The sequence below is a fragment of the Heterocephalus glaber genome, unplaced genomic scaffold (genome assembly GCF_053883595.1).
Source record: "Heterocephalus glaber isolate CG9 unplaced genomic scaffold, H.glaber_assembly_v1.0 deba00001733, whole genome shotgun sequence".
In the NCBI taxonomy this organism is placed as follows: domain Eukaryota; kingdom Metazoa; phylum Chordata; class Mammalia; order Rodentia; family Bathyergidae; genus Heterocephalus; species Heterocephalus glaber.
The window spans coordinates 5,748,650-5,765,874 of record NW_028258444.1 but is presented as its reverse complement, the minus strand read 5'-3'; the positions used below and the strand labels follow the sequence as shown (position 1 = coordinate 5,765,874).

The window sequence follows — 17,225 nt, the reverse complement described above, 5'->3', positions numbered from 1 at the left end:
ATTAATGTAACTGATAAAGATGTGCTTCTGTTTATTTTTTATTTTGAAATAATCATAGATTTACGGAAGAGGTTTCCTTAGTACTTTTTCATATAAATGTTTGTCGTAGTATTAGAAGTATTAGTCATATGGTATTTAATATAGTTAAACTAGGGCTGGGGATTTAGCTCAGTGGTTCCACCGCCTGCCTCAGAAGCTCAAGGTCCAGAGTTCGATCCCCGGTATCAAAAAAAAAAAAAAGACAGTTAAACTAAAATGTTCTTGACTTATGTCTCAAACTCTCTACCTAAGGATAAAATATAAATTTGAAGTTTAAACCATTTCCTAAATTGAGGTGCTAGTATGTACTTCTTCAGAGTCTTATTTTATAGTTTAGGGGAGCCTTAAACTTGTTATGTTGCCCGTGCTAATCACAAACTCACAATCTTCCTGCCTCAGCCTCCAGAGTGCTGGGAATATAGGAGTGCAACACCACATTGGTCCTTAAGGAAGTCTTTAAGGAAGAATTTTTCTTGTTGGTTGTGAACTACAGCCCCATGTTCTGTGGCTCACAGAAGAAGAGATGCAATATCTGATAGGGTCATGAACCTGAATAGCTAAAGTAATATTACCAGAAATCTCCACTTTATAGGGCCAGGTAGCCCAGTGGTACAAAACATGCCTAGCATGCACAGACACTAGGTTCCATCTTCAGCACCAATAAATAAATACAAACCTCACTTTTTCCATAAAAAATAAAAAAGCATAGGGGACATGACTCTATACATCTAAGAAATTCAACAAACTGTAAGTAGATCAAACAGAGAGAGATTCACATGGAGATAAACTACAGCCAAACCACAGAAAGACTGACACAAAGTTTAAAGGCAGGAAGAAATAAGCAGAGAAGCAACATATCATGAAGTGGAAAGCCTCAGTAAGATCAATAGATGTAAAAGGTATGTCCTCAGAACTCATAGGAGCCAGAGGATGATCTAAAGTGCTAAAAGAGAAAAATTACCAATCAATAATTCTGTATCAGACTTAATACTGTAAAGATGGAAAAATGCCCCAAAGCAATCTGCACACTCAACACAATCCCCATCAAAACTCCCAAGTCTTGAATACAGAAATGAGAAATGGAAAAGCTAATTCTCAATTCACATGCAATGGTAAAGGGTCCCAAATAACCAAAACAATCTCAAGAGCAAAGTTGGGAGACTAATTCGTTCCAATGTCAAAATGGACAAGAAGCTATGGTAATCAAGGCAGTATGGTATTTTCATAAGGACAGACATAGAAAAGAACTGGGAGTCCAGAAATAAATCTATACATCAAAGATCAATTGATTTGTAACAACAGTGCCAATACTATTCACTGGGGAAAGAATAGTCTCTTCAACAAATGGACCAGCTGGATAGGAATACATAAAAGATGAAATTACAGGGCCGGAGATTTAACTCAGTGGTTCCGGCGCCTGCCTCGAAAGCACAAGGACCGGAGTTCGATCCCCGGTACCAAAAAAAAAAAAAAAGATGAAATTACACCCCAACCTCATAAGAGACAAAAATTTTCTGAAGTGGATCAAAAAGCTAGATGTACGAGCTAAAACTATACAAGCCTTAGTAGAAAACACAAAATATCGGGCCAGGGATTTAGCTCAGTGGTTTTGCCACCTGCTGCGCAAGCGCAGGGGCCCGAGTTTGATCCCGGGTACCAAAAAAAAAAGAAAACACAAAATAAAGCTTCATGACTTTGGATCTGGCAATATCTTAAATAGGACCCTAAAAGCATAAGCGACAAAAGAGTAGATAAATTGGACTTTATCAAAATGAAAAATGTCTGTGCATCGAATGATACTACCAAGAAACTAAACAATCTAAAAGGGAGAAAATATTTGCAAACCATATATTAAGGCTCTAGTTTCTAGAATTTATAAAGAATTCTTGTAACTCAACAATAAAAAGACAACCTCAATAAGCATATGAAAATGGCTAGCATCATTAGTCACTAGGGAAAGGCAAAGCAAAACCACAAGATGACACTTCACATCCGTCAGGATGGCATTAACCAGGCAGACAGAGGAAACAAGGATGAGGATACAGAAAAGTTGGAACGCTCATATACTGCTGATGGGAACTGTAAAATGGTGCATCTCCTGTGGAAAAGCTTCATGGTTTCTCAAAAAGTTAAACATAGGGGCCAGGGATTTAGCTCAGTGGTGCCGCCACCGCCTGCCTCGCAAACACAAGGTAGAGAGTTCGATCCCCGGTACCAAATAAAAGTTAAACATAGGACAATTACATTGATTCAGCATTTTAATCCTAGGTATATACCAAAAAAACTGATTCATTCTTATAAGACAAATGTTCACAGTGACACTACTCATTGTAGTTAAAAGATACAAACAACCCAACTGGCCATCAGTGGATGCCATGAGTAAACAAAATGTGGTTTACACATATAATGCAGTATTACTGAGGAGTCATTAAAAGTAATGAAGAACTGGTAAACACACAGCGTGAAAGGACCATGTCATCCTAAATGAAAGAAGCCAGACATAAATCATCACATGTTATAATTCCATTACCATATAATATCCAGAATAAGTAAATAAATCCAGAGACAGAAAGTAGACAGTAGTTGTCAGGGGATGTAGAAGGAAGAACTAAGAGTGACTGCTTAATGAGTACAGTTTTCTTCTGCAATGAAAATATTCTGGATCTAAAGAGGATGGTTTCACATTATAAATGTACTGAATGCCACTGAATTCTCTCTTTAAAATGGTTAACTTCATGCTATGTAAATCTCAGTTTTTTAAGTTAGAAAAGGAAGTAGCTTATGGTTATAAAAGAAACTGAAAGGGAAAAGTGTTTAATTTAAGAATTCTCAAAAGAAAACAATTCATCAGAAAGAATGAAAATTGTAATCAGTATTTGGCACCAAATTACTAACCCTAATGAGGCCATCACCTCTTACAGGCACAGGATAAATGTACACAATATCAGAAAAGCCCAAGATTTCAGGAGGAACTAAAATGTAGATAGTACTCATGATTAAAAAAAAAAAAAGAAAGAAAGAAAAGGCATCAAAAGAAGAAAAAAAAAGACTAGGGATAGGGTGTTGCCACTTTAGGACCCCTGGTGAGTGGTCTGCGGGGCTTCTTCGCCTGGGGGATGGAGGCTGGGGAGCGGCCCAGCCGGCCCGTGGACGGCACCAGGGGTAAGGCTGGGGTGACCCTTTGATGGTGGGCAGGACACCCAGTGTCCCAAGGTCATCCCAATAAAGTGGTTTGACAAGAAAGAAAGAAAAAAGAGGGTAAAAAAAGTTGGTCCTAGAAGGAACCAGGACAGAGGTTTAAAGGTGCTTCGTTTTCCTAAGAAATGATTCCAGAATGACTTAGCATTTAAAAGAAGACAGTAACAAATGTTGATAAGGAAGTGCATAAACCAAACCTTCATACACTGCTAGACAGCATATAAAAGGGGCAGCTGCTGTGAAAAACGGAGTTTTTCAAAAACCTAAACATAAAAGTTGCTATATGACCCAGCAATTTGACTTCAAGAGAATTAAAAACATGTTCACATAAAAGCCTGTAAGCAAATGTTCACAGTAACATTACTCATAATAGCTTAAAAGTGGAGCTGGGCTTTGTAGCACATGCCTATAATCCCAGCACTTGGGAGGCTGAGGCAAGAGGACCCAGCAAGTTCAAGGACAGCATGAGCTGCACAGCAAGACTCTGTCTCAAAAAAAAAAAAAAAAAAAAAAAAGTGGAAACAACTAATGCCCATTAACTGATGAATATATAAACTGGTAAAGCTATAGAATGGAACGTTATTTGGCCATAAAAAGGAATGGAGCACAAGGTTGCATTTCCTTTATCTCAAATGCTTGGGTATGAATGAAGTATCTCCATTTTAGGATTTTTTTCAGATTTTTGAATACCTGTATATACTTAATGAGGGATGGGATCCAAATTTAAATACCAAATTCCTTGATGTTTTATATACACCTTACTGTACAGATAGCCTAAAGGTTATTTTATACAATATTTTTAGTGCCCCTGCATTTTAACTACTATCTTTGATGAGGCCAGTTATGGCATTTTCCACCTGTGGCATTATATCACTCAAAAAGTTTTGGAACATTGGCTGGAGCATTTTGATCTTCAGATTTTTGGATTAGAGAGGCTCAACCTAGACAATGTATACAATACAAATGAACCTAAAAGAGCACCATGTTGAGCAAAAGAGGCCAGATACAAAAGACCACATTTATGTGAAATGTCTACAATAGACAAATCTAGAGACAGAAAGATTAGTGGTTGCTGCAGGCTAGGAGAGGGTGACATGAAGGAGTGACTGCTAATGCTTAATTCTTTCTTTCTGGGGTAATGAAAATGTTCCAGAATTAAGACAGTGGTCATTGTACAACCTTGTAAATATACTACAAACCACAGAATTGCATACTTTATAATAGTGAATTTTATGTTTTATGAATTTGTTCATGTCAGATTTAAAAAGCTGGTTTACAAGTTGGCCATCTAAACCCAAATCCCTTTCCCTTTTCACATCAGTCTGAATTACTGAAGATGGAGTCCTAAGATCACTGAAACAAGAGGCAAGGTGAACAGTGGGAGCAACACTAAGCCAGAGTCTTGGGTTAATGTCACCTACATTGAGGGCCTGTTCTAGGTGACGGTCTGAATTACATACCTGGAGGACTTTCCCTTCCAGTTCTCAACTTAAATAGTGATTAAATTTTCACAAAAGTTGTTTAAGTCTTATCTCCTTCTCCACCTGCAAAGAATACCATGGGGTAAAATATCAACTTTCTTACTCCCCATTCTGTTTTTTCCACACAGACGATCTCAGCTAAAGAAAGAAAAAAGCAATTTACTTAGCTAACTAATAAAAAATGTGAATAATACCAGTAAACATGATTCTCCTGAATGCCTCCAACACATTAGTCCCCAAGTAACTATTAATTGCACAATTTAAGAAATCATAGTTTAAAACTGTACCATCTACTCTTAGAAACAACTCCCTGAATTATTCCTGCTTTTTTTAGTATTGTGCATTATAAAATTCAATGATTCACTTGTACACTTTTCAGCTTAGGGTCTATGAGCCATCTGCATCAAAATCACCAATGTTACCATGCTTACTGCAAACTTAACCAAAAATCTCTAGGAATGGGATCTAGGAAATGTATTTTCAAAGTGACTCTTACACACACTGGAGTCTGAGAATCACGTTTCTAAGTAGTTCAACGAAATGGGACCTGCAAAGCAGGATGTGGCGGTTGGTGCACCCCCGTAATCCCAGCACTCAGGAGCCTTAGGCAGGGATATCGCCGCAAAGGTCATTTGACGCTAGTCTGGGATACATAAATACCTAGTAAATTCAAGACCAGCTTGAACTATATAGTACCTGTGCTACATGCGTAGTAAGTTTAAGGCCAGCCTGAACTAAAAAGATACTGTCTCAAAAAAAAAAAAAAAAAACCCTAAAAACTAAGATGTGTTATGTACATGTATTAGTTCTCCACAATGAAAGTAATCATTATATACCATAAACATGCACTAATGAACATTAAAATTTTTAAAAAACAAGAATGTGAGATATGTGCTATATTTATATTACACAACATCAGATAGTAAAAATGGCATGAATGACAAAGTCGTGGTGTACCAGTGACGGCGAACCTTTTAGAGACAAGTGCCCAAACTGCAACCCAAAACCTACTTATGTATCACAAAATGCCAACACTGCAATTAGAACTAAATACTGAGGTTTTAGTCTAGAAAGAATAACTCCCATATGTTAACATCTTTTGTCTCAAAAGAAAACACGCGTGCCATAGGTTCACCACCAATGTGGTATACTGTATTCAAATCCAGTAGAAGAGATTTTTTTCTTCCCCAAAATACTAAGAAAATATGGAGAAAAGAAATTGTTTCTACCATACCTGAGTAATAAAGGACTGAACTTAATGAGAGGTTGGACAAAGATAAACTTCATTAGTCAAAAAACTGATCCCTTGAGAAATTTCAAACAACACACAAAGGTGGCATAGAACCATCGCTGCTAGCACACGTTTCTGTCAGCACATGTTGATGGCTTTCAGATGAACGTGTCTTTACTTTTCTCCTAGGCTCCTTTCTATTTTGCCAACCAACAGGTTTACTGACCGATACGCTATTTTGTGTAAGAAGAATCTTTCTTGATTTTAAACTGTTTATGCTGATACACTATAGTCCTGATTCTTTTTTTTTTTTTTTTTTTGGTACCGGGGATCGAAATCGGGACCTTGTGCCTGCAAAGCAGGCACCAGAACCACTGAGCTAAACCCCGGCCCCAAGCTCTGATTCATGCTTACAAAGCACTGAAAGTCTTAAAAATATAAGGCAAAATTCTGGTCTGCAGCTATACACCACTTGCAAATTACTACTGAAGAAAACTGAATTTATGTTATCCCCTCTGTAATTCTTTTATAAAACTTTACTTTTGATGTTAAAAGTCCTAGTGTTTTAAAATATTCTCCAGTTATAGTGAGTAATATTCATTTACATATTTATGGAGCACCTATTATGTGTCCCAGACAGAACAAAATACGTTAGATCCTAGGGATTTAGCTCAGTGGTTCCGGCGCTGCCTCGAAAGCGCAAGGTTCCAAGTTCGATCCTCGGTACAAAAAACAATACTGGTCGTAATTTATTATTGATTCAGAGTCTCCAAACATTACAAATAGTAAGTGTTCAAATACTGGATTATGTAGGCAGAATTGAGCAGACTCTATATTCGTCCTGTATTAGACCAAGGATATTTGTTTCAAAAATAACTTCTATTGCTTTAACTATTTAAAAGCAAAACAACACAAGTACAAGAAGTCTATAATTTTCATGGTTTACAGCACTGTGTTATCTTCTAATATTGTAAGCATTAGTTCCTTCTCATAATTTTACCATATACACTTTGATTTTGTGGCAAGAGGTAGTGATTCACCTCACGGAAAACAATGGGAAAACCGGCAGCTCAAAAGAAAAGACGCTACTAAAAAATTAAGGCACTTAAAACCTACATACTAACTCATCTGTGAAATGTTTTTCTCTGAACTCTAACAAAAGTTCTGATTCCTCTTCAGTCAAAGAAAGCAGGCAAAGAAAATGAAACTCAGACTTCTGTCGCTCTCGAAATCCATGCTCAACCTGTTCGCATAGCAAAGATGATGATTTCTCTCCGAGAGACCCGACATGAACATGCCAGAAAACCTGGTGCATAGTTTAGGTCACAATCACAGAACTGTGGCAAACAAAAACTACCGCTTAAGCCGAAAACCTGACTGTTCCTGCCTAGCACCCAGAGAACTCCAGAGAGGAGTGAGACTTTGGAAGTTAATTTTTTGTTCGTTGCTGATTCTGCAGCGCTACCTCGAAAGCGTTGGTGGGGTCACAGGCCAGGAACACCCAGAGGCGGCCTTGGCGCTCCCGCGCGGCTCCAGGGCGGTCCGCAGCCCCGCAACGAGCCTGGGAGGGAGCGGAGTCCGCATCGGCCCGCGCCCCGCGTCCCCCAGGTGCCCTTGGAAGCCGCGCGGCCCGCAGGCTCCGGTTCCGCCCGCGCTCCCTTCCCCGGGTCGCAGGGACCGTAGCTCAGCCCCGCCGCCGCGGGCCTTGGGCTCTTCTCCGGGCGCGCCACAGCCAGGGGGCAGGTGCGGAGAAGCCGGCCCGCAGGGACTCCGTCCTCCAGGCCGCAGAGGCCGCTCGCCAGGCCCGCTCCGGGCTCGGCCGCGTCTCACCTGCGTCCCCACCACGACGATCTGAGGCAGCTGGATGATGTCGGCGCCCACCGTGTTGAAAACGTCCTGGAGCTTGTTGATGACAGGAATCAGCGCCTCCATTACTCCCAAAACACGGCGGCAGCGGCAATGAATGGGGACGGGGCCCAGAGTCCACCTCCTTCCTCTTCTCCTCTGCCCTCCCCTCTGGAGCCAGCACCCATTGGACCCGGCGGCCGCTCCCTGCCCCTCCCGGCAGGCCTTGCGCCGCGGGGGGGGGGGAGCAAAGCCTGCCGGGAGTTGTAGTTCCCGAGCGGCAGTCCGCGGATGCCTACGAGGCCCAGGAGGCTGCGCGGCCGGCGAGCAGTTGTGGTAGGTAGGAATGGAAGCTTGGCGAGTCCACTCTAAAGCCTGGGGAGCGAGACGCTGAGAGACGTGAAAATGCTAGATATTAGCGATGTCTTTCTTAATTAACTAGAATATCCGTTCCTTATGAGGATGCTTATGAGGTTGGGAAGGCCTTAATGCCTCAGGGTCACAGACACGCCCGCCGGCTGCGGAAGGTCTGTGCGTAGGTGCTACAATGTGGGGAATGCACTTTTGCAAACATACAGAACCAGCCTGGGTTCTCCAGGGTTTTTGTTATTTTTTAAATGTGTTCAGGGGAAAAAAAACTTTTTTAAAAAATTCTTTTTTTGGTACATTTTAGGTATACAATACGTTTACATTTATCATTGGGTGCTTGTACCTGTGCATGATGAATCTTGGTTCTTATTTTTTCCCCCATTACCTGTGCACCCTTCACCCCCTCCACCCTTCCCTATTTACATAGATTTCTTTTCCATTTTTGGGGAAAAAAAACTCTTAAAAAGAGTGTTGGAGTTTTAGAGGGGAATTACTGGCCCTTATTTTCTATATTATATATAGATCTTTATCTGCTGTGTCCTGATTCCTGCCAAAGTGGAGATCTGAAAACTGCCTTGCTTTTTGCTAGGTCTCCAAGCAAAGAACTAAATCAAGTGAGGAAAAGCCCCCTTTTCTCTGTTTTTTCATCAGTACTTACCTGTTCCAAACAAGAGAAGTATTTATTATATCTCCCAAACCTGCTGGATATCCACAACTTGAGTTCGAGTTCTCTAAAATCGAAGAATGAATTCTAGGAACAACAAAGGTTAAGAATAGGAAAAAGTTATTGAGATAAAGATAGCTTCTGTCTAAGAGAGACAGAAAGGGGACCTTGTTTCCCAGGGGAGTTTTATGGAGCAAAGCCCTGAGGTGAGGCCGTTCAAGGTGTGACAAAATAATAGTCAACTAGTAAGATTACAAATACAGTTGCTTAGGTAGTATTGTTCCAATAGGAAATCACAAGCTGGACATGAGTTGGGACAAAACTGTGATCATCCAATAAGATTACAATAAGTATAGTAACGTAGTATGGATTAAATGGGGATCAAAAGGGGAAGCTAGTCTTGTAGCAGGCATACACAGAACGAGCAAGGATTTTTCTGTGGGGGTGGGTGAGGAATCTTTCCAGGAAGGGATGGGTTAAGGTTGGTCCCCCACCCAGGTGATTGATACCTATTTAGAATATCAATCACTGCTACTTATCGCTAGGGGAAGTATGTGTTGGGTGTAGTAGTTACTCTTTTTATAATGCTCACCAGTGAACTTGCCTCAATTGTTTTTCTATGCTGGCTGAGGGCCTAGCTTGGTCTAACTGCCTTATAATAATTTGAAACTAACTTAGCTATCTGCAATAGTAATACTATTATAAATGAACAAGTAAAATGCTGTGGCTGGGTGTATGTAATAGGAGCAAGTGGGGCAGTTTGAGGGGGAGGAGTCAAAGTTCAAACAAGACTTCCTAGAAGTTGCTGATTTAATCTCCTTAAGAGCAGGAACCACCTGAGTCATGGATGTTGTGCACTGCTCAACTTCAGTGGGTACCATTGATCAGCACAGGTGCACACAGTCACCTCAGGAAACATACTTGATATGTTGAGCAGGACAAAGGCTATGTACTTTATATATATAGTTTTGTTTTTTGAGACAGGGTCTCGCTATGTAATTCAGACTGCCCTTGAACTCACTGTATTCTGTGCTGGCCTCAGACTCCCAAGTTCCCAGCTGGGATTAATAAATATTTTTGAATGAAATAACTAAGATCTGAAGATTTAATACTGGTGTTTTGGTATCCTGTCAGGCTTTGTGAACATTTGTTCTTTGTTTTGTTTTGTTTTTGTGGTACCAGGGATGAACTCAGGCAGGACCTTGTGCTTGGGAGGCAGGCGGCGGAACCACTGAGCTAACTCCCCAGCCCCATGTTCTCTTTTTAAAAACAAAAATTTTAGGGCCAGGGAGTTAGCTCAGTGGTTTCGCTGCCTGCCTCCCAAGTGCAAGGTCCTGAGTTCGATCCCCAGTGCAAAAAAAAAAAAATTTTTTAGAGAAAAAGTGAGTCAAAAATTTCAGAACTCTAAAAAATGGAGAGCAGTCTTTTCCCAAGTGAGAGGATGAAAACACGAACACCCAGTACTAGCCCTTTATTAGGGGACAGGGTGCCGGAAGCAGCGGCCAGGGGCTGGCTAGGTGACCTCTTACATGAGCAGGGGGCATAAGTGGGGGGGACATAGTGGAGGTAGATGTTTGGCTGCAGTCAGAGGTAAGGTTTAAATCCAGCGGCAAGTTTGAATTTCTCAGTGGGAACGACTGTAAGCGGGAGATCTTCAAGGAGGGAAAGTTAGTTTATTGTTTCCCTGAGTGATTTATTATCTGCTGGGAAGAACCATTTTATCTAGCAGAGAATTCTATCACCAAGCTAATTTATTTTCAATTAAAGATAGTATTTAATAGTGAAATACTACCCTTTTGCTTCTCAGCCCTCTGGTTCACAGGACTTCTTGTTTTCAAATAGAAAACTGAGCAGTCTACACCTTCCAGCAAGAAAAGGCAGCTGAGTGAGGGGGAGGCTCAGGGCTAAGCTTCATAAACACAATCAGTAACTTCTTTGAAGGGTCCAAGTGCCCTGGTGTAAAAATGCTGCAATCAAAACTGATTTTTTCATTTGTGACACTCTATACACGATCTTTACCTGTTTGCTAATGGCAAAATTAGAAGTGCAAGCCTACATATATTCCAGAAGGCAAAATGTCATAAATTTTGTGTGGTATTATGTAGTTCCATTTAAATTATAATTTTTCTCTTGGGCTGCGTTATGGCTTATATCTAAGTGTACCCGCACAGCCTCACACACTCAGGTGGGGCTTTGGGAGTGACTGGATCATGGGTGTGCGATACTGAATTCGTCCACTGTTAGGCTTAGAGCTGGATGTGATCCTGGGAGAGGAAGCTTGGTGGGAGGGGGTGGGTCACTGTGGGCGTGGCCTGGAAGGGCGCCTGTGTACAGTACACCTGCTCCCCTGGGTGCCTGTGCTTTCCGCTGCTATGCCCAGAGCAAGCTTCCTCTGCGGTGCCCCTCTGCCCTGCTGCCCTGCCTTGGAGCAAGCACACCATGGACTGAAACCTACAAACTTGTGACGGTGCCAGCCGTCAGTAGTCGAACAGTACCTGAGAGGAGGGGAGAGGATGAAAGAAAAACAAAACCTCTGAGGAAAAGAAAAAGGAGAGAGAGGCGGAGGAGAGACCCCTCTTCCCACTTTATTGCCCTTTCTATACCTTTTCCACAACCCCCAACCCCTCCTCTGTACATAATTCGGCGACTAATTATTTTCCAGGGAAAAGGTCAAATGTATCTTTACAACTCCGGGAATAACGTTCCCTTGCATTACAGACATTCGAACTCTTTCTATTTAACCACTCTCGTTACAAGTAACCATCCTTGTTTTTGTGCCAGCTGCATATCCAGGATTCATTATGTTCTCAAGAGACTCAGAGGTCTCTGAAGGTTATTTCAACCTTTCGCTCTCCACAATTCCCCCTTTTTTATTTATTAGATGACCGTGCCTGTCTTAGGTGAGATCCTAGGACAGAATCCTACCTTACCCGTCATTGAGAAGAGAAACTTCCCTGTCTTAGGTTGGTAAGAGATTCTCCTGGTCTCAAACCCGTCATTGACTAACCGGCCTCTTGCTTAGGGGTGATCAATTTCTGATAATGCAACTGGAGCCATCATTGAGAACATGGATCGAACACACTGGCCAAATATAATGAAAAGAAGAAACATAAGTAACAATCCACCTGCCAACAGCCTAAGGCCTATCACTATTTGTTTAGCAAAAAGTGAGGAAGGCACCAAGGTTTTTAAGTAGTCATAAAGGGACTGTGCCAACTGTGCAGGTGACAGACTTGTTTTTCTTGTTTGTTGAATACTCAATATTTGCTGATGGAGCTTTACTAGGTCGGAGGTTTTATTGCCATGCGACCATGCCCCTTTTAGACGGTCCTGGATCACTTGCCAGTTATAATCTGTCACATTATAAGCTGGTGAAGTGACACAAATCCAATGATATTCTGCATGGCACTGTAAACGGTTTCTATGTTTGAGAGCTTCAAGGGAGCGTCCCAAATATATTACCATGTCAAAAAGAGCATTCAACTTTTCTTCCATTTTTACATCAATGTTTTCCTGTAACTCTAAGGCTTGAGACATTCATTGAAAGATTATCTACAAAAGTTGCGGTTTGTACAGACTGACATAAAGCAACTGCAGCGGTAGATAAGCTAGTCAGAAATGCTATAAAAGTAACAATTCTGGCTACAATCATGCCGGCCACCCTTTTTTCTCTTTTTAACAAACCATTTAGACTCTCCAGTATTTGAAGTCCTTTTTCTGCATACCATGGTTCTGAAAGGTTAACTGGCAACATTACAAAAGAGGGCTGATGAATTATTAAAACATTTTGATACCCAAATTTCACACAATTTGACAATATACAATTATCACATACTACATCAAATTGACGAGTTCCATTTTCATATTCAATCTTAAAACCTTCCAATAATAGTAAATAGGGTCGGGGCACACAAGCCGTAATGTTTCCCTCCAACCCGGAATCTGGTCCCACACCGATCCTTTTTATTCCTCCCATAGCAACCATAAGTTTCCATATCATGGGCTGAAAAGGGCCGGAAGGCACTCACCAAAGTCCCACAGTCAACTGCTGTTCTGTGTTCGCCCCACCTTAACAGTTGTCCAATTGGGCATTCCAATCCTGTAGCACTTTTTGTTGATCAGTGAAGTTATAGATGGCCGGCCGGTCCACTCTACATCTGGCCCATGGTATGATCCTGTTATTGATGGGTGTCTTATTCATACATTGGAAAATTCAAAATGAAAAGGGTATCTGAGGAGACAAGGGGTATAACTCCCCCTTTTTTATTTTTTGAAGTTGATGTTTAAGGGTATTATGAGCTCATTTAACAATCCCCTGTCCCTGGGGATTATAGGGTATACCAGTTTTATGTATCAGCATACAAGTGTGTCTATTTTTATAGGTGGCTGGAGCATAAGAGAAGGGCAAATACCCGAATCAAAAGGTTATTACCATAAACAATATGTTGGAAGACCCACATAATTAGAGGGCATGAATACATATTGAACACCAGAAAAGGAGCAGTAATACATATCACAGTTACATAAAACCTGATGTTTTTTACTGTAGTTTGGTACCAAAACCATCTTTTTAATAACACTCTCTTTTTTATGACACAGAAACTAAGCTTTTGAAGATGACCAATGTGGACATATTACAATAACATAAATTAAGCTTTTGAAGATGACCAATGTGGACATATTACAATAACATATTTAGAACTTAACCAATGTAAACATTTTACAATAACATATTTAGCGTTTAAACATCAATGATAACCAATGTAATCAATTTATAACAACATATTGAGACAATATTTGTTGTGGTGTGTCTCCCATAAGATTATAAAAATTACTAGGGGGTCCCTTTAGTGAATTAAGACCAGAATAATTATTTTTTGGGTGGCCACTTCTTTATTCACCAAAGGGAGTACCCACAGTCTCTATCTATTTTGACAAAGAATAAGAATATATATATATATCTTTTTATTTTACAACTGTTTATTGCAATTTGATTCTTGCATGTAGGTGACAATACACATTACTTTTATAAAATAAATCTCAGTGGCACTTTGATCAATTAGCAACCTGGGAAGGAAGGCATGCCTTTAATTTAATAACATTTATCTGTAAGCCAATTTAACAATAGGTGAATATCTTTTTTAAAAAAAAAATTTTTCAAAAGGTGAAAAGGAAAAGAGAAAAAAAAATTGAGCTCAACTGTACAAACAGACAAACAACAGACAACAGACAAACATATAAGACAATTTATAAAATTAGAGTGCACTCAAATATATTTAGCCAAATTGAATCGTAATATCCTTTTTATGATTATTAGATTTATAATTGTATGACTGGTCAAAAACTTTGGAATAGTCAATTAACAGAGATCTCTTGAAATTAAAATCAGAAGGAATGAAAGCGCTTTTATACCTGTAAATATAAAAAGAACTCCAAGTCCTTGATAAGGAAGTAGCGAACTCAAACAGGACAGACTATTTGGAACCCAACCAGATCCTCCCCTCTCCCTCTCGGCGGCCGCCTGTAAAGTAGCCTGCAGGGCCGAGAGAGGGCGGGGCGCTGGGGATGAGAGTCGTGGGACAGGAGGGGAATCTAGCTGAGGATCCGGGCGGGCAACCTCAGGAAAAGGGTCAAGCCCTGCCAGGACGCTGGGCTGAAGTGACCGTTTTTTCAACAGCGCTTGTTCCTTTTGTTTCCATTTCCAATTAAACCATAACATATCTAAGGGATTTGAGGGATGGGTATTTTCAGATTTATCTTTTTTATCTTTTATTTTCATTTTTTCAGTAAGAGCTATTAGAGAAAAGGGAGGCCATTTCTCATAGTTATACTTAGTTGCCTCCTCCTCTAAATCTGCGGCACCAGAGGGGTCGAGGGGTTCATTTAAACCTTCTACAAGAGGGGGGGCTGAAGAAGGGCACTCAATTTGTTTATCTATGTTTGGAATGTCCTCCGGGCTAGAGGCAACCGCGTCTGTTTGTGAGTTACCCACTGAAGTCCCTTGACGAGGATCTAAACTCTCCTTGATAAGACCCCAAAGGCTAAACACATCAACAGGGAATTTGGAAGGCCCTTCCTGATCATAATAATCTTGTAATTGTTTTCCGACTTTTAGCCAAAGTTCTAAATTAATTGATCCCTCCTCGGGAAACCATGGGTAGACTCTCTCCACAAATTCTAAAAAATGACATAACTGCTGTTGCCCTACCTTAGCTCCACGGGACCAAAGCATCCTTTTTAATATCTGAGCAAACAGCATCCGACTACTAGTAGTCCTTATACCTTATATCACCGCCCCCTACTTACTTATCCGAGCTCACAATCCGGCGGCGTCCTTCACCTTGTCCTTCATGCTCAGGTCCCTGTTCGGGTGCCGCTTGTGACGGTGCCAGCCGTCAGTAGTCGAACAGTACCTGAGAGGAGGGGAGAGGATGAAAGAAAAACAAAACCTCTGAGGAAAAGAAAAAGGAGAGAGAGGCGGAGGAGAGACCCCTCTTCCCACTTTATTGCCCTTTCTATACCTTTTCCACAACCCCCAACCCCTCCTCTGTACATAATTCGGCGACTAATTATTTTCCAGGGAAAAGGTCAAATGTATCTTTACAACTCCGGGAATAACATTCCCTTGCATTACAGACATTCGAACTCTTTCTATTTAACCACTCTCTTTACAAGTAACCATCCTTGTTTTTGTGCCAGCTGCATATCCAGGATTGATTATGTTCTCAAGAGACTCAGAGGTCTCTGAAGGTTATTTCAACCTTTCGCTCTCCACACAAACTGAGCTGAAATAAACCTTTCTTCCTTTAACTGGTGGGTGTCAGGTATTTTGACCCAGCAACAAGAAAATAAGACAAGCTGGAATATCCAGAGCCCCATATTAACATGCATTTTTTTTTTTCCTAAAAGAAGGAAGTCTTGTGGTCAGTGCTCAGAAATTTCCCTATCACTCCATTAGACAGGATTGTCCAGTAACTCTCCTAAAGCATTGAGTTAATCAGGAACAGAGGAAAAGAATCAGGAAGTGATGAGGCCTCGAAAAAGAGTGGTTCTAATTTGATAAGTTTTTTCAGCGAGACTCTGGATACTCTGTGTAGTGTGTTTTACTGGAGGAAACAAAGCAAACCAATTTGGATTTTGACATTTTAATGGCAGAACAGTTGCTTGTGGGAAAGCCACTTAGCCACTAAGTTCTTTCTTCTTGAGAGTAGAATAATATGTTCCTTTGCAGTATGGATTCAGCGAAATCACATTAAGCTGTATCAGGTGTTGTCTCAAAAGGCCTTTTTAAAAGCTCATCTCCTTCAGCTGTCCCTCTTGCTAGAGGTTTGTGACTTAGGTGGGATAGTTTGGTTGCATGTGATAATAGTTTAACTGGCCTCAGAAATGATTGGGAGCAGGGGCTCCGAGAGCACTGGAACTGTTCCTTCTGTGTCTGCTTCTGTCCGTGTGGTTGATTTCATTCTGTCAAGCCAGTTTGTCCTGTGGAGTGGGGTGAGGGGCTCTCGAGGGGCCCTGTGAGATCTCATTCTGGAAGCTGCCATGGGACAAGTGGGGCTGAGAATCTGAGGAGCAAAGGGAAACCAGGTTTCTACCTTGTTTCTCTGCTATATTAGTTCCTCATTCCCACCTTAACAAATTACCACAGACTTTGTGGTTTAAAACAACAAAAATTTATTATCTTACTGTTCTGTAGCTCAGAAGTCTGACATGGAAGTCACTGGGTTAAAATCAACTCATCATCACAGATGGTTTGGTGATGCACACCTGTAATCCCAGCACCCTGGCAGGCTGAGGCAGGAGGACTGCAAGTTCCAGCTCAGCCAGAGTATTTTAGCAGTTTGGACCTTGTCTCAAAAAAAACCGCTGAGAATGTAGCTCAGTGCAAAGGCCCTAGGTTCAATCCCCAGTACCAGAAAAAATTATCTATAAAGTGTCATCAGAGCTGCATACCATTCTCCCAGAGTCCTCCAGCCCTTTTCGAAAAACATTCTCGAGGCCACTCCCAACACTTGTTAGTGACCAAAGCTAGCAATGCCACGTGGTTTTCATCCTTCTGTCATTAAACCTCTCTGCCAACAGCCAGCGAAAGTTCTCTGCTTTTAAGAGCACATGATGAGGTTGACTCAGCTAAACCACGCAAGAGCGTCTCCCCATTCTAAGATCTGCAGAGCCTCTTTTGCCAACTAAAGCTCACAGGTTCAGGAATTAGGACATGGACGTGTTTGAGGGTCAATTCTTCTGTACCTAAAGTCTGGGAATGGATCCAATCCAAGCAAGAGTCATTCCCTGAGGATTTTCTAATTTGCTTAAACAGATATTTTCTTTCTGGATATAAAACTGTATGGATGTGAGTCACTGTCCCCAGAGATATCTTTCCTCTCACATGGAATAAATT

The 17,225-nt window shown here is 41.1% G+C and overlaps 1 protein-coding gene and 2 long non-coding RNA genes across 11 annotated transcripts in view; 1 reads left to right on the top strand and 2 right to left on the bottom strand.

Moving 5' to 3' along the window:
• Positions 1-7,967, bottom strand: part of Dnm1l (dynamin 1L) — a 71,256-nt gene extending 63,289 nt beyond the window's left edge. For 8 of the 9 annotated variants that reach the window (XM_087200185.1, XM_087200186.1, XM_087200190.1 and 5 more), the window contains exon 1: positions 7,780-7,967. In XM_087200185.1, coding sequence (XP_087056311.1) covers positions 7,780-7,881 — 102 coding nt within the window. In that variant the 5' untranslated portion in view covers positions 7,882-7,967. Of the gene's footprint in view, positions 1-4,697; positions 4,782-7,779 lie in introns of all 9 variants that reach the window. The other variant, XM_087200194.1, reaches the window with a different exon arrangement.
• A 102-nt stretch (positions 7,968-8,069) lies between these two features.
• The window catches only part of LOC110344005 (uncharacterized), a 35,763-nt gene continuing 26,607 nt past the window's right edge, over positions 8,070-17,225 (top strand). The window contains exon 1 of the long non-coding RNA XR_015446972.1: positions 8,070-8,130. This is a non-coding gene — a long non-coding RNA (uncharacterized LOC110344005). The remainder of the gene's footprint in view (positions 8,131-17,225) is intronic.
• LOC147821477 (uncharacterized) lies at positions 11,362-15,641 on the bottom strand. The gene is made up of 2 exons (XR_015446891.1): positions 15,349-15,641; positions 11,362-15,240 (listed from the first exon to the last, which is right to left on the bottom strand). It is a non-coding gene; the product is annotated as an uncharacterized LOC147821477 (long non-coding RNA).